The sequence below is a fragment of the Chlamydotis macqueenii genome, chromosome 1 (genome assembly GCF_036417535.1).
Source record: "Chlamydotis macqueenii isolate bChlMac1 chromosome 1, bChlMac1.mat, whole genome shotgun sequence".
Classification (NCBI taxonomy): domain Eukaryota; kingdom Metazoa; phylum Chordata; class Aves; order Otidiformes; family Otididae; genus Chlamydotis; species Chlamydotis macqueenii.
The window spans coordinates 143,459,111-143,480,731 of NC_141556.1; the positions used below are offsets into that span (position 1 = coordinate 143,459,111).

General features: G+C 41.9%; 1 protein-coding gene across 1 annotated transcript; it reads right to left on the minus strand.

Moving 5' to 3' along the window:
• Window positions 1-1,182: 1,182 nt before the first annotated feature.
• Window positions 1,183-19,839, minus strand: RP2 (RP2 activator of ARL3 GTPase). Its single transcript, XM_086740648.1, has 5 exons — window positions 19,575-19,839; window positions 10,015-10,680; window positions 8,266-8,380; window positions 7,025-7,110; window positions 1,183-3,788 (listed from the first exon to the last, which is right to left on the minus strand). The coding sequence occupies exons 1-5, from the start codon at window positions 19,722-19,724 to the stop codon at window positions 3,705-3,707; spliced, it is 1,101 nt and encodes a 366-aa protein (XP_086596774.1). The 5' UTR covers window positions 19,725-19,839; the 3' UTR covers window positions 1,183-3,704.
• Between the last annotated feature and the right edge of the window lie 1,782 nt (window positions 19,840-21,621).

The window sequence follows — 21,621 nt, forward strand, 5'->3', positions numbered from 1 at the left end:
AGATACTCGGCTCCAGAGTTCTCACTCATGCTCAGGTCGGGAAAACTCATTTTTGCTCCTACAAGTCAGAATGACTGAAGCACATATTTTGTAATAAGAAGTTTCAGGATGCTTTTTGGAATTGAAAAAAAAAACCACATCTGTCCCAGTTATGTAAGTGCAGCCTGGTATGTGGATTACTTTTAAATCCAAGCATTTTATGCATGACTCTTAGATATGACAAAAGAAAGTGGGTGACTTCCTAGCAATCGGGGCACAGACACAAAGCTGCTGCGTGTTCATATTTGAGGAGGTGATTGTTAAAAATTGTGAAAATACTTGAGGACAGCTTTGCTATGACTTAGGTACTACGTAAAAAAGATTACTAGGCAACTCAGATCCAACTGGGGTAAGAGGTTTGTTTTTTTTTTAACTGTAAAATTGTATAATAATAGTTAAGTGTAAACCAAAAGCTTTGATTCTTTAAAGCTTCATAATTTAACTCAATATATTCAACAGAAAATTATACTGATACAGTACGTCATGTCCTTAGCAAACAGTTATGCTTCATGAAAGTTACTCTAGACCATCTCCAGTTGGAAGATTCTAATTTCTGACCAGTTTAAAGCTGAGTTTGGAAATTCATTGAGTGTTTACCTGTTTTCAGAAGTTTTTACCTGGTTTCAGATGTTAAATGAGATATACAAAATAATTGCCTTCTAAATTAACAATTCTACTATACCACAATATAGCCACCACAATGTTTTTGCTGTAAGCACATCACTAGCATGCATCTAGTACCCAAAGAGGTAAGCAGAGTTAAAAAGCAAAAAAATTTAACAAGTTAAAAAGCAAACCAAAAAGAAACAACCACATGACACACAGATGAGGGAGAAGTGCTTTAACAGTCTCCATCCAGCAATCTCTGTACAGCTTGATATATCTTCTTCCATATTTTACTAGGAAAACTGCAGTGTGAAGTTAATCATATCCTCAGTAACTCTGGGGAAGAAAATCCCTGCTGTTACAAATTCACCTTTTTTTTGAGGTTGGATGACTGCAGAGTTACTCATAGCTAATTGAAGATAAGCATTATCTATTTAAAGTCCCTGTTTAAACACGGAATTCAGCTTTTATACTTGATATAATGTAATTATGTTTTGCAATATTTCATGATTTTAAAGAGTCCTCCAGAATCCAGAGTTCAGATTTTCAATGTTTATTATGAATCACATTCACAGTGCAATACAAATTACATAAAAAGCTATACAACAAACGTACAAAGACTACATGAAGCATGTACCATTCTGTAACACATACAATACCTGATGCTTAGCCTGGAAGTGTTCTTAACGCCTGTTAGCAAGAAACTGAAGTCAAAAGATAAATAATTGGATTGAGAAACTCCTTCATTATTTAGGTTTTTTTTTTTATTAAAAACCCTTTATGTTGGTATGTAGGCTATCAATGTAAAAAAAAAAAAAAAAAAAAGCAACACTGCTCTTTCCTAGTGTGTAGAAGTTTTTCCATTTCAAGCTTACATTAATTTTCAATTAATCATTCTGTCCTCCAGCAAAAGTAGCCACAAAAATCAATTTAGCACTTTGTTTCCAGAGCAGATTGATGATACAAAAAAAATAAATAAAGTATAAACATACACATAATCATGTGTCAGCATACAAGTTTGGAAATACTATATGTAAATGTTTAGAGACCAAGACAGTCCAATATATGCAGTGCTTAGATAAATTACACAATGACTGTTCTGAAGTACATTACACAATTTTAATGTACTGTCCATACCAGAAAACTACTCTTACTGTACGTGTCTAGAATAATTCCTGTAAATGTTCATTGATGACTTAGGCTAGTACTTTGGAAACTGACCTAGGATTTTTAGCTGTTTTCACAGCCTCTCCTCACACATATAAAAAAAAAAAAATCCTGGCTGGCTAAGTGCAAATAAGTGGTAATTTCCACTACCAGTCAGACTCTGGTGGCAGCTTGATTTTATTTCACTTTGTCAAACAAAAACATTTCACAAAAGTGACATTTTTCTTACCCTCAGTACACTAATAGTTTAGTGACTTCAGGAGAGATCCTTTCTTATTTAATCTATGCACAACATCCACAAGAGGTTCTAAGGACATTTTCTTGATATATAGTTTAAACTAAGGGCAAGCATTTGCCTAGTAGCAACAAAATGACAGCTCAGAAAATCTCTCAGGCATGACAGAATTATGAATTTAAGGAGAACAGATTCTTTCATGTGCTAATTCTAAAAAATTAGAAAAAGATGTGTTTTAGCCACCCACTTTTGGAGCTCAGAGCTGTGAAACTCATTTTCAGTTAAGATGCGCAAGATCCTCCCTTTTGACAGATGACCATAACGAGGAAATTATTGCTTTAGCATCTCAACACAGCCCCAGTCCATTCAATGAATTACAAAGGCTACAGAAATTGGTAAGCCACAATTTTAATTAAGAAATTTGGTTTTGTGCACACGCAATCTGTTCAAGTATTAGAGAGGGCTTGTAAACCTGGACATAAGCTTTAAGTTCATGTAAAAAAATCAGTAAGGATGTAATATGCAAAAATAAATCAACCATGTATTTAATATCCATACAGATTTGCATTCTAATATGCACTAATAAGCATCCATAGTGATCACAATTCAAATGCATCTCCCAAAATGTTAGTAGCACATCTTCAGTTTGTTTTAAGAATTAATCCAAAATAAACCCAACAGCAGTGCGTAATACTTAACACAAATTTTCAGTACTACTACTACTGAGCGTAAAACCCTTCTCCTGGGGTCTAGAGGGGAAGAGCTTTTTTAAAGCCATCAGAACCCCTCACTGACTTCTGGTTGCTGCATGTCCCTTGTAGCAAATAACAACACTGCCAGAGACTTATTGCTCTGAGTCCAAAGGAACCTCATGTATATCCCATAGATGACTTGGGAATACTGGAGGCAGCTGTATCATCAAAGACCCTGAATGGACCTTAGAGCATCTTCAGCAGAACACTCGTGCTCAGAATTCACCTCAAAGCAGAAGAGCCTGGTGAGTACTCACTTACCAGAATGCTGTTATGACAACTCTCAGCATAAACGCTGCTGCAAACAACTTTACTCAAAAAAAGATGCTGAAGCAGAACAAGCCAGATGTACATTTTATAAGTCACGCACTGCTTCTGAAAGCATGCTGTAAGAATTCATTTCAGACTAGGCTTTCAGAACAAGTCAACGACTACAGCTTCCTCCCTGGCTCCCAATGAAGACAAATTTGCATGTGGGAAAGTTTTGAACAGCAAGTTTCATGTAAGTGCACTTTCTAAACAATTGTGTCTGAGTTAAAGGTAACAATTACTACTGCATCAAATTTGGATCAGCACTGCACTTTTCAAATATGTATTACCATTAGAGGTTGACAAGAAACATTCAAGTGTCAATAGAAGTTGAGAAATCACTGTAGAAAGTTAGTAGAAAACCTCCATTGTTTCTGGAGTTGAAATACAAGTTTCAAACACAATGCACATGGGGAGCTATGCCATTTACTCCAGTTCAGGTAATATGGTATTAAAAACACCTACAGATTTATAAAAGGGATATACGAGAAATACAAAACCAAATGGCAAAACTTCTCAGATACTACTGCAACATTCAAGCCAAGTGGCATCCAAGTGCTGAGACAAACCGTTCGTGAACACCTTCATGTTAAACTTCACATTTCCATCTGCATGTCAGCAAAGTTGTAGAAATTGTCTACATCTTGAGATGCTGATGCCTTGCTCTCCGATACAAAAACCTGTTTCATTAAACAAAGATATAGTTATGCATCACTAAAAGAAGTTCAAGTAGTCTTTGCTCATTTGAAGACAGACATTGTTATTTTTATTTTTGCATTTCATAAAAGGCACAACTCTGTTGGTTTCCACTGTGTGACAGAATATTCCTAGAATTCTCTGAGGCCTGTTGCACCCTTTGTTACCATCACCTGTTCCTAGCAGACATGTTAGCTGCAGTAACCCTAGCCTTCCCCTGATGGGAATTAAAAGTTTTGGGCTCAATTATTCAGGGGTCACAGATTTAGCTAGTGTCCATTTAGATATATTTTGCTCGGTAAAGTCAAACTCTGTCCAGAAGAGGGGGAGAAGAACAAACACACAAAAACCTTAGACTACCATTAAGCTTTCCTTTAACAGAAAGGCAGAATTTGTAAAGACTACCTTGCACTATATTCCCCTCAAAAAAAGCTTAATTGCTTCTTCATCTTTTTTTTTCTTTTGTTTTTAATAACTTCAATTATATTTGCATTTTGCAAAATTGATCAACGCATGTGAAGGTCCAAGCTCTAGTCCAATCAATTACAAATGCCTTTGTCAATGCCCAGATAGTTCAGTGTGACAGACAGTGCTGTGGTTGCTCATCAATCTCAACATGCAAGTGATAGTCTCAGTCAAAAAACTTAGATTGAGTTCTTGCTATATTATATTTTCTGAACTTCAAGAGGAAATCATCACTCTCTCAGCACATCAGTGTTCACACAGCCAACTGAGCTATTCTGAAGTGCACTAAGACTGTAGGAATGCGTTACTCCAGATGACTACGCACCTACAGTCACCACTTTTCTCCTCCAGCTCAGAATACCACATGAACATTGGTTTACTTAAGCTATGTTTTAAGATAAGTATCTTACTGTCCAGTAAATTTCCAATTAAAAAAAATATATTATATAAATCACAAAGAAAGTCGTTTCCTAGACCGTTGCTTGGACGCATGGTAGACTTAAGGGACTTGAGAACATCTACTAATTATTTGGCAGTAGTTTGGTGCGACAGTGATTAGTACCGTGGTTACAACAGTTTAATACCTCCTTTCGGCATCCTTCCCATTAGGATATTACAATTTACATTTTGCAGAGTATTTTATGAATCAGTGATGAGATGGAGAAATAATATTAGAAAGCACACCACAAAAAAAGTGCAAGAGGTCACATCAGAAAGAATGTCAGAGGTAGAGAGCGCAGACGTACCTACTCCACACAAATACAAAGTCTGCTTAAGTGTGTAGTACAGACCTCTCCTTGTGACACGTTGTTTCTACCAAACAGCTCAAAAAACTCTGATGGTGCTATTACTGAAGAAACTTTCTACCCTCACTAGAGTATCTAGAGTCGTTTATCAGATTTATTTCAGAAACAAAAACCTTGTGAAATTAAGATTATTAACGGATAAATTTTAAAATTTTTAACTGTGGTTTTCAAATGCAAATGTAGCCACCTGCTTAAAAGCAGATTAATCTGCAAAGTCTTACGGGACACATGTCTCCATAAGAGTTTTTGTCATAGTTTCTTGATCAACAATACCTACAATTCTTTCTGAGCACTATAACAACTCTCAAACACGACAAGGGCAGCCAACAATGAGGTGAAACCATTTTAACCATTCCTGAACCTTCTGGTAGTAATAAGTCTGAAGTTTGTTACTCCCTAAATTACTTCTAAATTATATCCCAAGAAAGAAATACATTTTCTAAAAAATGTATACTCATGGTATTCAATTATCTAGAGACTCATGCACAAACCCAGTCTTTATCAGAAGTTTTGGAGTTAGATTTCATCTAAATAAAGATATATACTTCTCAGAAGCCCAAAATTCTGCTTATTAATTCAGTGCAGCAACTACTTAATAAGAGGGGTAGATTTTACTATGGGACCAGGCTGCAAACAGAACTTTTAAACCCAGATGTAGTATGTAATTTCACATTTGGAACTGAACTAAACACTACAGATCACCTTCAGGAACAATCCTTACTTCACAACATGAACTGTAAAATCTGAGGTTCCTGGACGCATCTCAGATCAGGGCCTTCACAGTGTTATAACAACAGACACCAGTCATTTTAGTGAGGAAAATATAAAAATTTATTTGTTCTAATAATTAACAGCACTTCAATCTTTGAATGGAGAAAAAGATCTAGAAGAACCAGTGAATTACCTATTAAGCATCAGCTTTGTTCTGTATTAAAGGAAAAAAAAAAACAAAACCCAACAAACTAAAAAAGCCACTATTAGCTCCTGCTTAAAAGAGGCCATTTTTATGGTAAAATTTCCAGTTATGACTTTTGGGTCACAAGAAAGAATCAGTAATATAACAACAGTGCCCAGACTGTAGTTCTAGTATTCTCAAGACTCAGAAAGCCAAAAGAAGGCCTGCTACACATCAGGTTTTTGCTGGTGCAAGAGCAAACACAAAAAAAGGCAAGATTAGCTGCATTTGAGATGACTTATTACAAAACTACTGTTTTCCAGAAACTGGGCAGACTAGTTCCAAGTCACTCCTTCAAAAAGAACTGAAAGACAGCAAGGAGCTGTATGGACACTGTGTGTCAAAGACATTCTAGTCTTCTTTGAACAGCTACTTGAAAGCAAAGGGTTTGTAGCTTTCTCATTATCAGGAGTGCTCTAGTTGTTTCCAGAAACTTTCTCAAAACTATTGCCATTCAGAGAAATGAGGACAGCAAGCAAAGAGGAGGTGTGATGTAAAGAAGCTACAGTAAAACACGCTGACAGAAGGAAAAAGAAAAATGCCTTTGAAGGAAGGCATTCTGCGATATCCTACACAGCAAAAGTAAACTTTGAAAAAAGTTGAAATCCCATTGTATTATCTTTCTCAACGTTTAATAGGCTAGGACATCACAAAGCAGACTTCAGTATAAGACTTCGAGCAGAGCTTTCCCTACTATATTTACAGAATTTGGTTTTACTGCTATGTGGAATGACAGTTTTAAGGGAAAATCTTCTATTCTTCAATAGATATGGGGATTTAGTACTCTTTTTCCTAGGGCAATTTTTCTTGTCTCCAACAATCAACTTGAGTACTGAGTACAAAAAAACCAAAACAACAATAAAAATAGGATATCCATATTTTACCACTCAGAAAACTAAAAAGATCTTCCAGTATGTCACTTCATGGTCAAGCTGTAGTATTATCCTAGACATTCTGTAACAATTTCTGCCAATAAAGCAATACACCAGCTTACCTTGGTCCCACTAAAAACATCATTTATAGTGCTTCGACATCCTTCCACAGCACCATCTCCATTGAACTCCAAAGCAACCACTGGACCTAGAAGACAGTTTCATCTAGAATCAATACTACTTTTAAACTTGGCATTGAAACAGTAGATTTCTCAACCCATGAGGAATTGTGAAGCTTACAAGAAGCACTGTATGGTTTTTGCTTGAGCAGCCATAATGCAGGATAAAGAATTGAAAACGCTTAACCATAGCTTCAAAGTACAGTGTTATCTGAAAAGAAAGTATCTGCAATTCCATCCTCATTTTTGCAGAGACTCTGGCAGGACTCCAGTTTTACTTCTTGAAAGGCAGCAATGGTACAAAAACGCTAAGGAGTGCAGGGCATCGTGGAAGTGAGTCAGACTATACTGCTCAAATAGTGAGCCATTTCACAGACATCTGGAGTAGGACTGAGTCATTCAGGCATTTTTGCTTCAGTCTCAAGATAGCAAACTGCCTGATTTATAGACTTGTTCTCACCCACTATTTGCAGATCCCCTTTCTCTGGTTTCATTCTGAGCACGTTATTTCTTCCCACATGGGTGCAAAATAGCCCTTAAACTAGACTGTTATCCGATAAGTACAATAACTTTTGTCCTGTTCTTGCAATGAGCATCACCGACCTCTTACATTACTGTGAAAAAAAAATGCACATTGCTACTAAGTTTGGGTGTGTGTATTGAGCTTTAGCATAGAACAGATGGCAAGGTGTCAGTACTTCTGCAGGAAGAGACAAAAACCAATTACAGTCAGATCAATAAAAAGGCTTTTGAAATACTCTGACAGTACAGCAGTTATAAACAGGAATTTAACACTTGCCTGCTTTATACACATGTATACTGATTTGCTTAAATACGTACACAGGAACACTGAACATCTAAGTGGTTGAGCAACCATGACGATAAGTTAGAAACAGTCTAAACGCTTGACCGCTCCAGACAGATCTGTGTGTGTCACTGCTTCTGAACTATGCGGTTGGACCACTAGAGGGGGGGCAGAGCCACGAAATACACGCAGAATAGCTCATTTCTAGTGCCTTCAGGAGCTTTAGCTGGCTTAGGGCCTGATTGAGGCTTCCAAAACTCAACTGGCTTTACACTATGCCCTTGAAACACAAATTTCTCCTTCATTCCTCTTTCTTCTCCAGACCTCTCTAGTGACAGCTAGATTTCTATACCAAGAAGAGAAAGAAAACAACACAAACCTTTTTCAAGCAGTGGAATGAATTCCGATGCACGTTGCTGGAAAACTCTGTGAGCATCCTCTGCCTTCATTGAGACTTCTTTAGTCTGTACCAACTGAAAGCCTTTGCCAGTCATCTGTTAAAAGAGAAAGAATTCATGTCAGAAATGCTTCTAAAGGCAGAGAGTTCTGCTCGAGTATCCAGATTATGCTGGAATAGACCCATTTTCCTCATACATATTAAGCCACAGAGCAAAGGGATCCCTTTTGCTCTTTTCAAAGACCATTTGCTTTTTCGACATCTCTGTTTATTTTCATTCCATTCATCCAGATTTTCTCCTCTGCCCTAGTGTACCTAAAGGGAGTAAATGTGAACACTTTTGTTTTATATTATGGCCCAAGGTTGTGTTTTTTCCCCCACAATCCCTCACAAGCTTAAACTAATGGAAGTTATAAGCATTCAGCATCTGGAGTCAAGCAGTTAGTTCTCATTAGTCTGCAATAGTTCAGTCAAGCGTTAGCTCAAACCCTCATCTATCCACTGCTGAAATTTTCCATTTTGGCAAAAAAAAAAAAAAAGTTACAAACTTTCAAACACACACAGCTTTTTACTTCAAATCTAATATGTAACTAAAAGCCTGAAGACAAGGAGCAACTGTATTTGTACTTCCAAAGCATCCATTAATGTAAAAAGCAGTAAAATTTCCACAGAAGCTCACTAACTAGTTTTTTAGTATCTTCTTAACTCTAATTTCTAAAGAGCTACTAACACAGGAGAACACATTTATTATCCTCTTTACTGTAGCTATTCCTTGTGCAGAAAAAAAACAATCCATAAGTATCATTATCTCCGTTCAGTCAAGTAGCTGTTAGTAACTCAATTCCACAAAAATTCAGCCAGGTCGGGGAGGAGGCATGGGAACAACCTACAGCTTGCTTTCCTTGCAGTGAAAAACCCAAGGGAACAAGATCCATCAGTTCTTTTGTTAATCATACATCAGTGGGATCAGCAGCTTTTGCAGATGCTTCTCAGAAGCTGTAGTTCATGGTTACCAGCTCCGCCCTGTCATCCCTGGAACTCCAGGGTGCTAAAAGCAGCCAGCCACTCACCGGTTTTAGCCCCAGAAAAGCCCAAATGCAGCTAAGCTTGGGAGCTGCTGCCTCAACGGGGAAAACAAAACAAAACAAAACAAAACAAACAAACAAAAAAAGACAGCACCAGCTATTTAAGTTATCAAAGGCAGCTGACCAGCCATGACCAACACTCACTGCCTCTTCCAGAAAACAACTCCAATACTGAGTGGCAGGTTGGATACAATTTGTTATTTTTTTAAAGTCTCTGTTATCACTGGAAAAAACTTTCAGGACAGACTCTTTTGTTAGCTGTGACTTTCAGGACAATAAGCTAACAAGTTAATTGGCTATGTCCCTTTCACAAGCATTGCCAATCACTTACTCTACATTTGGCCAAGTTCATCAAATCAACGATGCATTTTCTTTAGAATGTAGCTTTGGTGTGTCATGATGGAAAGTATACTGGAGCTATTAGAGGACAGATGTGCCAGTCACAGGATGTCAGCTGTAAAACAACTGTTTGATCAAGAGAGCACCATTCTCTTACCTCGCTTCAAGGTTTTAAACAGTGCAGTTGATCCGTACGGTTAGTAGACAAGCAGAGCCTCTGTGGTCTCCCTGCAGGGAGCACCGAGGCTGTCCAGACGAAAGTTCAATTAGAAATTCAAAAAACTGAATGCAGACAAAGGTCTCTTACCTCATCGATTAACTTCCTGGCATTTGCAGTTGTGTAGTCACCAGCAAAAAACACGGCCAAACACGATTCATCGCTGTTTTTCTGTCTCTGCCCTCGAGTTATTGGTATTATGCTCCTCGTAGCATCAGTAGAAATTCTGACAGCTTTCAGCTCCTCAGAGCTAGGCAGAGGAACATAATCTTGTACTACAGCATTCTCAGGCAAAAGGCCCCAGTTATTTTCTCCCGACACAGGGGTAAAGTCATGGATGCTGCTCCATGTGTTATTGAAGATACTCAGTCCAGCATCTTTAAATTGGAAAGCAAGCTCAGGATAATAGTACTGGAAACATCCAAATTTCATACCTGTGGAGGACTCGATAACGGGCTGGGTGGCACAGCACAAGAATACCTCCAGCTTTCTGCAGTCCCGAGTGCGAAACTGTTGGCAGGCCACTATGCATTTACAATCTTTGCAGTCACGGAAAAACACGCTGCCTTTTACTGGTCCCAAAAAGATTTGGCAGTTTACACAGCCATCAATAGTGATCGTAGCAGAATGGTCAAATATGTAGATACTACAGTTCTCACAGTCCTGAATGATGAATTGTTGCCCTGCTACTTTTCCAGGCAGTCGACCCACAGTTTCATCTTTAAGTCCGGAAAAAGTGTAATCTTTGGGGTCAATCTGGAGGAAGAAAAAAAGAACATGACAGTCTTCACACACAGAGAATATTATAATGCTAAATGTCAACTGACTTACATTAATTGAGGCAGCACTAAATTGTACAGGATAACCTGCCAGAAAACTCTTCAGAGAATGATGAAAGATCAGAAGAAGCTCTTCAGGTAAGCTACTGGAACGCACAGTATTGAGGTACAACAAAGAACTGAAACTGCACCACTTCTGAGATACTCCAGGGGAAAAATCCTAACTCAGTTTGTCCTCTAATAAAGAAAGGGGGAGCTAGTTTTCTCTGCAGACTCAACTGTTTCAACAAGGATGATGGTCCTGGGCATTACTGTAAGAACTGTAATAAATGAACTGGCCAACATCCTTAAAAATTCATAAAGCTAGAGATACACAGTATTTCCTTTTCAAGTAGCTTTCTTCGTCATATTTTACCACATCTCAACACGTTGCAAGGAAACCTTGCTGCTTTCAAGCAGCATCTCCTTAATTATGTTTGCAAACTACAGAGCTTGCTTATCTGCGCCACAGCATTACCTTATGCCAACACCTACAAGATTCTTCTGCTAAAACCAGCTACATGATTGTTTTAGCTACAAGAGATAAGCAAACATTGGCAGTGCGGCCAGGGAGTGACATTTGAGAGAGGCTGTGGCTTTCCCTCAGACTCTCCACTGGGGACCCCCCAGGAGGGTAAGCAGTACAGGTGGACAGCATGAATAATACAACCCGTGCTATTGCAACACTGAAATAATCTGAACTGGGTCATTTCTAGATATATGGTAGTTTCAGGACAACTACAGTTCCCAGACCAAATTCTACTCTGCCCTCTTGTGAAAGCTTATTAAAACAGCACTTAGAAGTATACAAGCAGTTGAACTAGTCTAATATAAGACCTTCACAAACCTGCAATTTGATTATCAGCTCGAGGGCACCATAATCAGTGTCAAAGCATTACAATAGTTCCTTGTATAGCCCGATTTGTAAGAAACTATTACTCCTCCTCTTCAGTATTTCAAACATTTGCACAAGATTTAGAGACCAGAAAAAGGCATAAACCAGGACAGGCTAGCACCAGACATTCACTAAACCAGTTCAGCCTAGAGAGTTCTTGTCCAGAACAGCTAATGGAAGCTACAAGTCTCTACCAACCAATAAAATGTACTCCTTTATATACAATATATCTGACCTCCGGATAGGAAAGGAGGGTTGCAGCTGATGAATCTTAAAAAAATAAAAATTTAAAAAAAAAAAAAAAAAACAAACGCAAGTTGAGACAATTAAGATAGCTTCCTAGAAATCTTCCCTCAATCATATTTAATACCACTAGTACATATCCAGGAAAGTTAGTTGGAGGAGTTATAAATAAAATTGTGAGGCTCAAATTATAGAATGGTTTGGGTTGGAAGGGACCTTAAAGATCATCTAGTTCCAACTCCCCTGCTTCCACTAGTCTAGGTCGTTCAACATCCCCTCCAGCCTGGACTCGAACACTTCCAGGGATGGAGGGCATCTACAGCTTCTTTGGGCAACCTGTTCCAGTGCCTCACTACTCTCACAGTAAAGAATTTCTTCCTTATACCTAATCTAAATCTACCCTCTTCCAGCTTAAAGCCATTACCTCTTGTCATATCACTACATGCCCTTGTCAAAAGTCCCTCCCTGTCTTCCCTGTAGGCCCCCTTCATGTACTGGAAGGCCACTATCAGGTCTCCCCAGAGCCTTCTCTTCTCCAGGCTGAACAGCCCCAACTCTCTCAGCCTGTCCTCATAGGAGAGGTGCTCTAGCGCTCTGACCATCTTCATGGCCCTCCTGTGGACCCTCTCCAACAGGTCCACATCCTTCTTATGTTGGGGGCCTCAAAGCTGAACGCCGTACACCAGGGATGAGGGACACAGCATGGAGAGTCAGCCACACAGTATGATTAGGATTTGAATCCTCTAAGGTCTTAAGTCTCATGTAATGTTACATATTTGATCTGTATATAAAATACCTATATTCATATTCTCTCATACTTCAGAATATAAGTATCAAAATTGCTTTTGGACACATTCTTCCCAGGCATCTCCTAGAACATTTATGTATATATATGTTTGGGGTTTTTTAATAATCACGGGAGACAGGCTTACTGCCTTCAAAACGGAACAGTTACTTCGCGCAGGAAGAAGTTGAAAGTTTCCAGAACTTGCAGCTTTTTTGAAAGCTAGCAGCTAAGCACATCCTTCTAAATTGCTCTGCTTTAAAAAGCCTCCGAAGCAACACTAGCTCATCCTACACAGCAGCCTTTGCAGAGATGTGTGAAACTTCAACTCTACCTTGTGATTTTATTTAGGCCGAGGTGAAAACCACTGGTTGGTCAGCTAATCCACAGCTTACAGATAGTTTCAAATGAGAGTGCTTGAGAAAGAGTAGTAGTAGAGTTTAATAATAATTAAAAAAAAAAAGTCAGCTTATTACCAGATTCAGGAAAACAATTGTATTTCCCTGACATGAATGAAGAGTTTTGCACTGACACAACTCTTACTTACAGTTTGTTCACCACACTAGGGAGTTTGTCAATTTCCTTTAATTTTGCTTTGCAGATTTCCTTGTAAAGACCAAGACTATTTATTGACTAACACTGCCATACAGACTGAAGGGACTAAATGAAATAGATTTAACACTCTCTTCCCCTGCTGTGTTACTGTCCCTGTGAGGAAAGGGTAACCCAGAGACTGTAGTGGATTGGAATGCTTCACTTCCCCTGAGTAAAAGGAACACACCAAAGAAAGGAGCATGAAAGGCAGAACTACGATTTTGAGGATGCATCTAATAGCTGTTAATACACTCATCATGGAGTCCCATGCTCACCAGCTCTGAAGATTGCAGCTATCATCAACAGGTTAACATTAAATCACTGCATCCACTTTCCTTCCCCTGCCAGCCAGCACTAACTGCTCCTTCAGCTCTGTCTTTGCAACATAGCAAAAAAAGCAGGCTAGAAAAACCAAAAGAAGGTAACATCTGCAGGTTCATTCATACAACCATAACCAGGGCTATGGAGATTTCTCTGCCCATTCTGCCTAGTGCAACTTTTGCAGTAAAATCTTAAGTATGTGACAGGTCAGCAAAAATCAACTGTTTGATAACTCATCTATTTATCCTTTGCATTTGGATAAAGCTTCAAAGAACTTTGTCCAAATCCATGTACCTCACCCAGATAGGTGCTTTAGTCTCCATCCCTTAATACATTTTTAGATGTCTTTTTTTCCCCTAGGCTGGTATAAGTCCAAGTGATGACAGTATTTAGAGAGGCAACTTTTAATGCTTTCAGACAAATTTAAAGAGTTTTTTGGAGCAGATATAAGTCCTGCACTAATAGATACAGACACAGCTCACGAGTTGAAATCTTCTAACAGATGTGGTATGTGCAGCTTCAGGAATTACTCCATACAGGGACCTAAAAAAAAAAAATATGATGACGCAAAAGTAATCCTTCCTTACACAATGTTCTTCCCCCTCAACAGAAGCACAGAAGTCTCATCTTTGGTTATCAGCCATGACATTGGTGATAATTTGTTGCAAAGGTCTAGAGGACAAATTGGAAGAAGCAGGGATTTTAAAGAACAAAGAAAGGAGAGACTGGAAGACAAACAAAAGTTTGTCATGGATGCTTTGACTTTTAGGAAGTCCTGCTGCACAAGGTGCAAGGTGTATTAAGCAGCTTTCCTTCCTACAAACACTTGTCTTGCAAGAAGGTCAGAGGCCAGACGTGAAGGCTGCAGATGACGTACATCTCTTTAGCTGCCACTATCCAGTTTACCGACACCAAGACTAGGCAGCTCCCATTTGGAAGAAGACCTAGAAGTACTAGACCCTCGCAGTTTTTAGTGGTAACCGTGTCAAGAATCAATAGCTTCCTGAACTCTTTCTAGAGTGAGTTTATGTCTTAAGACTTTTTCACTGGGTCCATCAGGAAAAGGGTTTTAGTCAGTAATGATACACCACCACAAATATGAGAATGCACTGCTGTCAATGGATTGTGGTTCTCCCTGGATCTAGCCTGCTGAGCAAACAATAATTTGTTACGTTTTTCTAAATGACACACACTAAGGTCTTCTCTTTTAATTACCATTCTCAAAAAAAAAAAACCTTCTCTCTCTAAATCACAACAGATGGTGGTTCAGCTATGGACTTATATACAGTCGATGGACATACAGGAGTTGGCTGCTGATCCAGTGACATTAAAAGCTGCAGCTATAGCGTAGGCACACAAACTTAAGAGGCTTTAGGTACTATTTTTGTCAGTAGGGGAATTAACAGAAAGGAAATAAGCAAGAAAAGTGCCTTCCCAGGCCTAGACACTTCTGCACATTCATACTTGCATGGGATTGGTGCCCTTGAGCACTGAGTTGCAACATCCTCTGGAGACTGTTGAAGTTACTCACCTCTGACAGATTTCTAGATTCTTGGGCAACAAGAAAAGGTGGAAAGAGGGACAACATGCACAGGCTTCAGTCACTAGCATGCAATTTTTAATCTTGGAGCATCTCCTGCACACCTTGACTTTAAATGCAGCCAATACAACAGTCTGAAGGCACATTTAATTCTATTCTTTGTAACATTCCCCCTCCTCCAGAGTACCCATAATAGCATAAACCAGTCAAATATTGCAGACAGGAGAAGAGGAAGAAGAAAGGAAGCTACTACATGTCTATATCTGACTTAACTGGAAATATTGTTTAATATGAACCTTCTGACTGTTTCTCAGTTGATAGACTACGTTTTGAAAAATACAGCAGTAGTCATCCTGGTGCACTGGGAAGCATAAGGGAGATGCACTGCCTTAAAGGACAAAATATTTCACTGTCTAGTTAGGGAAAAAAAAGAGATGCAAGTGTTTTTTTAGTTGGAGATTAAGATAAGTTTACTGATAGAATGCTAGAATTACTTGTGTGATTCTTTAGAGGTAAGCTAAACTAGAATTGAGTGTGGTTGTACTGTAGCTGGACTATAGCTTAGCATGAGTAGGCCTTGTTTAAAACTTCGCGTAAGTGAACTTTAAACAAACTCTGTTTGTTAGCACAGATAGCTATGCAGAGGAGGTAACAAAGGAGCACGGGACATCCTAATCTACAAGATAAGTGGGACCAAAACCATAACTCGAAAAAAAGACCTTCAAAATAGGCAGCAGATAATGAACAAGACCATGGTAACTTTTACTGAGGGGCCCTAGGGGCTGGTCCAAGCCAGAAAACAAGGAAACTAATGACCAGCTGCAAACTCTGAAGATAAGGAGATGGATTGCCTAGACACAGGGAGGGTACTTGATGAGGAGCAAGACGACCCCAGCCCTGAAATACCACTGGACTAACTGTTGCGTGGACAGCACATGAAGAGTGCATGAGGAGTGGGGACTTAGATTGTTAAGGGTATAATTGCCCAGGGGTTTCTTTGTTCAAGGCCCCTCCTGGGAGGGGCCCAGCTCAAGCTGGAATAAACCGGCTCTGTGACAAAACCTAGGGTCTGAACTCTTCTTTACAGTCAGGGCTAAGTCTGGATCGAGTTGCACCTAGGGTCCTTCCCAGGAAGGAGCAGAGAAAGTAAAAGGGTCCAGTCTGAATCTCGTGACTCGGCGCAAGGGTCTTCCCAGAATCTCCTGTAACATTTATTTATACTTCAAAATAAAATATAAAGTGTCTACCTAAACAAGATGTAGATAGGTCAAGATGTACACATCAGCTCACACCATTCTAGCAGAGCCCTCAAATATAAAGTAACCAACAAAAGACTTATCTGTGATCTGCGTAGAAAGTTACACCTCTGAGGTTTTTTTTAAACTGTTCGAATATAGCCATCACAGCCTGATATAGCAATGATAACTGCATGTTTCCTACCAACTAAAGCAGTTAAGTTGCAAAAGTCAACTGACATAAAACAAAACCTTACTTGTTCCTTCTAAAAGGAAAAATCATCTGGGAAGGAAAGTCCCTCTAAGCTTTAAATACCATGGCAATCATAGTCTAATCCTACTTCTTTAAACATGAGACAACAGCAAAAAAGACTGTACAGATTTTTGTGTTTCTTCTCCTGCAGGGAAGGTCGCAGCACATGGGTATATGTGCCATCACAACACACAGACTTCCGTCCTCACTTAAATGGTGTCACATAGAAATCTGAAAAGGCCCCTCAAATTCATATACTTCCGTTAATTTCAATTCAACTATCAGCATCTTATAATATTCTATTTGGATATTAGTATCACACAGTCCATTTTCAAGACTATTATACAAGAGTTATGTGGCCACTAGGATATTGTCATATTGCTCTTTGGTCTACACTAGCAGATGCTAATCATCTTTTGCCACCAGAACACAATTAAAATGAACTACACTAACAATGCCGTCCTTCAGAAGCAGAAGAAATCGTTTTGCTTGAGGAACTCCTCAGGTTCAGAGCTTCTTCCAGCACTGCTGCCAGCTAGCAGCCACCTCTTTTCACATGCCTAATCAGACAACCATGTACACGAGCATGCCTACATTTTTCTGCCTACAGTAAGAGTACCAGCATGGCATTAGTTCACAGGAAGCTGGAGGCTCTGAGCAGCAAGACTTAGCCACCCGTAAGAAGGTACAGAGGATAGCTTACAGCAACTGTAGACAATTGTCAAACCTCTGGCAGAACTATATAACCAAAACTCCATCACCGAGCAGGAGAGCCTAAAACTGGAAACACACTCCCAACCCAAATGGTGTGTCGACACATTATTAAAACTAACAGGAAACGAACATCAAAGGACCACTAGCACATCTGTTGACAGAGTTGATGTTTTCTGGGTTCAGAATACAATTCTATGCACTTGATGAACAAAAAGCAGTCCTGATGCCACAAGTTTTCTGACTGACTTCAATCTAATGTTGTGTACAAACACAAATGGTGAAATGAATGAGTGTAATATACGTGATGCATCAGAAATGAGAAAGCAATAGACAACAGGACAATGTATCAGAGACAATACTTGAAGCTACTACATTAACACTAACTTAGTATCACTTAATGCAAACTAGGATCAACAAGACTAGCGCACTGAGGGTTCAGTATTCCTTTACCCAAGGCCAGATGTCTCACTGCTGCTTCCCTGGTTTAGTGCACTAAGCATACGCCCAAAAGCCCAATGAAAGATAAGGCTGCAAAGAGTAAGAGAAGTGAGCTTAAACATTAAATAGCTGCTCTTGAGCTGCACAGTGCAGCTAATTTGACGGCTTCTGCAGTTCAGTAGCACGGCCCAAACTCACTGATTCTTCTGGTTTCTAAGAGTCTTTTATAGAAAAGGAGGAAGTTGTACATGCAATACATTACATACTTTTTCTTCTCCACAGAGATAGATTGTTGGTGCTGTAATAGCCTCATCTGTTAACTTGAGCCTTCTTCCAGCATGTTAACAACAGTCATCTCCTTAGCAACAAGGCTGGCTGTTCTTTGAATCAAGTATTTCTCTGTCCTGACTTTCCTCCTGTTAGTTTTAGAAGTTAGTGCCACATAAGCAGATAGAGTAAAAAGTCTCCTGTAAGGCAAGCTGTAGCTGATGAATCTGCTCTAAGATTAAATCATATGATTTCAAATGCTCATTTAGTAATGTACTTTTGCACAGAGCTAAGATTTGTTTTGCTACTCTAAAATACAGTTTTGGTACAGCCCTCTCCCTGTGAGAACAGTCTACATACAAGTAACAGGCTGCCATCCTCTTCTCTCTCCAGCACTGCACTGCAAATATCCACCAGGAAGTCAAAGCAACAAGCCCAACACAGATCAATCTTCTTTATCCTCAAGGATAAGCCTGATTCCTCCAGGCTACGCGCAGGCTCTCTACCTCATTTCCATCTGAGTTTGTCTTAATCTACTTGGAAGTCTTAAGGGACACCCTAAAGCACCTGGCTAAGTTCAAAAACCAAGCAAGCTAAGCATTCAAATGAGCTCACACATTTTCTTTTCTATACTTGTAAAACATGGCATAAAAGTCTAGAGATTTTTTTTTTTTGTTAAAACCACATCAATTACGGTTATGGTCTGCCTCATTTTCTCCTTCCCCCACCCAAAGGTGGCTGGAAAGGAGGGGACACCTAGCAGGGCTATGATGTCACAACACATTTAGGAAGTGAAACTTGAAACGAAGGTATGAAGAAATATATTTAATCCAGCACTAAAGTGCTTTCCTGCTTGAGACTTCATGATTGCGTTCAGCAGGTCTGGAAACGGCACTGGGGAGGATTTGTCTTCAGCTGTTACTTCAGGGACTGATAGGCTAGTCCTAGTTTCTCTAGTATTAAAAAAAAAAAAAAAAAAAGAAAACAAAACCCCCAAAACCACAAAAAAAACCACACCCCAAAACCACAACCTAAACAAACAAAAAAACCCAACCAACCAAACAAAAAAATCAACAACCGAAAGAGCCACGCAGGAGGAATACCTAGGACAGGTATTCTGTGCCGGGACACAAGGCACACGTTTTCTGCCCCCGGTGAAACACCAGGAGCGGGGGCGCCAGCCGGCCCGGGGACTGGCGCTGGCACAGGCGGCAGCCACAGCATCTCCGCTCGCACACTTTACGTGCGACTGCCTGCTAAAAACCCTCGGGCCAAATACTTTTTAATTTTCTTTTTAAATAAATGCACTGAACCCCACTAGGCGGGCCGTAATAGCGGTACCGGGGAAGGCGAGCTCCCCGCCGCGGCGGCCCCGCTTCCACACTGCCACCACCCCGCCCCCGCCGCCCCCGGGGGAGTGGCCGCCGCCCAGCGCGGGGGCCCCGCCACGGCTGCAGCCCCGCAAAGCCCGGGTGGCAGAAGAGGGCGACGCACTGCCCGCCATGCCAGCCGATACCCCCACCGGGGTGGGGGGGTACGGGGCGGTACCTTGGGTCGCTGGTCCCAGCTGTACTGGGGCGGTGCCTTCTCCTCGCCGGCCGCCGCGTCTTGGCCGGCTCCCCCCGCCTGCTGCTGCTGCTGCTGCTGCTGCTGGCCGCCCTGGGCCGGCTTCCTGCGGCGGGAGAAGAAACACCCCATGGCGCTGCTGCTGCTGCTGCTGCTGCTGCTGCTGCTGCTGCCGCTGCCGCCGCTGCCGCCGCCGCCGCCCCTGCCCGCCTGGCCTGCGGGGAGAGACTGGGAGCGCGGGAGCGAGCGCCAGCACAGCGCCTGGCCGCCCCGCCCCCTTCCGGTTTCCCCTCGTCTCCCCTGGCGACCGCGACACTTCCCCCCGCCCCGGCCCGCTCCAACCGTCACCGGGCGGCCTGGGGAGGCGACTGCCGCCAGCGGGCGGGGCGGGGGCCTGGCTGACGCGGGGGGAGAGGCCTAGCGGGGCCGGAGGCGGGGCGCAGCCCCAGGGCTGAGGGAGCCTGGGGGGGCGGAGCGGGGAAATGCGATGTTTGTGTGGCTGCCCTCGCCCCCTCCCCGGGGAGGGTGCCCGCCGCGGGTGGGAGGAGACAGTAATACCCGTGAACCCGCAACCCTAACGAGGTGAAACGGCGGCCGGCTGCGGGAGCCCCCGTCCCGCCTGAAGCTCTGCGGAACTCGAAGGCAAAATGTCAGGTCCGGCGGCTGAACGCGCACCGGCTGCTCCGACAGCACCCGCTTTTCTGGGGATGCCGCCTGCGTCGTGGGCAAGGACGTTGCCCCCCCCCCCTCCGTGTCCGTGACACCGCCGTGCCCCGAGTGGGCTGCACCAGGGACCCAGCTTCCCCGGCTCCTCGCAAGCGTGGCGGAGCTCCCGCAGCAAGCGGCAGCATGGCAACACCCAGCGCCCTGCTGCTCTGTGCCTTCCTTCGCGAGTAATCAGGCTCTTTAGGTGGGTGTGGTTTGTTGTTTGCGGTGATTTTTTCCCCCCAGAGGGGGGAAAAAAAAATAATCACAATTTCTATAAAACTGTCCAGCTGTTCAAAGATATTTTCTCCAAAATTTTATAAATTTGATTCCTGGAAGCAGCGGGGGAAGGCTTCAGAATTGTCACTGACACTTTGTTACCCAGTGGTGGGATGACCTCGGCCAGCTGCCTGCGCCCACCCAGCTGCTCGCTCACTGCCCCTTCTCAAGAGGACAGGAGAAAAGGTACAAAAGCTCATAGGTTGAGATAAAGACAGGAAAATTAATTTAGTTTTTGTCAATCAAAAAATATTGGATGGTGAGAAACCAAGGCTAAATGAAAGCAGCACCTTCCCCACTACTACCCTGGATTACCGCTTTCTCTGGATCAACCCCACCCCTCCATTCCCAGCTCCTCTACCTTCTCGCCACCCTGCTTGAAGCAGCGCAGAGGAGCTGAGGCATGGGGGCTGCAGCTGGTCCATGCTGGTTCCTCTTTGCTGCTCCTTCCTCCTCACACTTTGCTCCAGGGTGAGTCCTTCCATGGGCTGCGGTCCTTCAAGAACCGCTCCAGCATGGGCTCTCCATGGGCCACAGTTCTTTCAGGGCATGTCTGCCTGCTCTGGCATGGTCCCCTCCATGGGCTGCGAGGAAATCCCTGCTCTAGCGCCCCTAGCACCTCCATCTGTTTTTTCTTCTCTCACCTTGGTGTTCACACTGCTGTTTCTCTTTCCTCACTCCTCTCTCTTACACCGCTATGCAACGTTTTTGCCCTTTCTTAAGTATGTTTTCCCAGAGGTGCCACCAGTGTCACTGAGGGCTCAGCTGTGCCCTGTGGTGGATCTGTTGGAGATGTCTGGAAGTGGCTGCATCTGGCATGGGGCAGCTCCTCACAGAGGCCACCCCTGCAGCCCTCTGCTACCAAAACCTGGCCACCTACACCCCATACATACCCACTTACAAAACTTAAGAGACATTTTCTGTAAATTAAAGGACGACATTCCTGCTGTAGGAGCAGAAGAGGAAGAAGAGAGGAGAAGACCAGGAAAAGCAGCTGAGAAAAGCTCTGCCAGTTAAGCAGGCTGAAAGGCTCACCTGGCTCAGG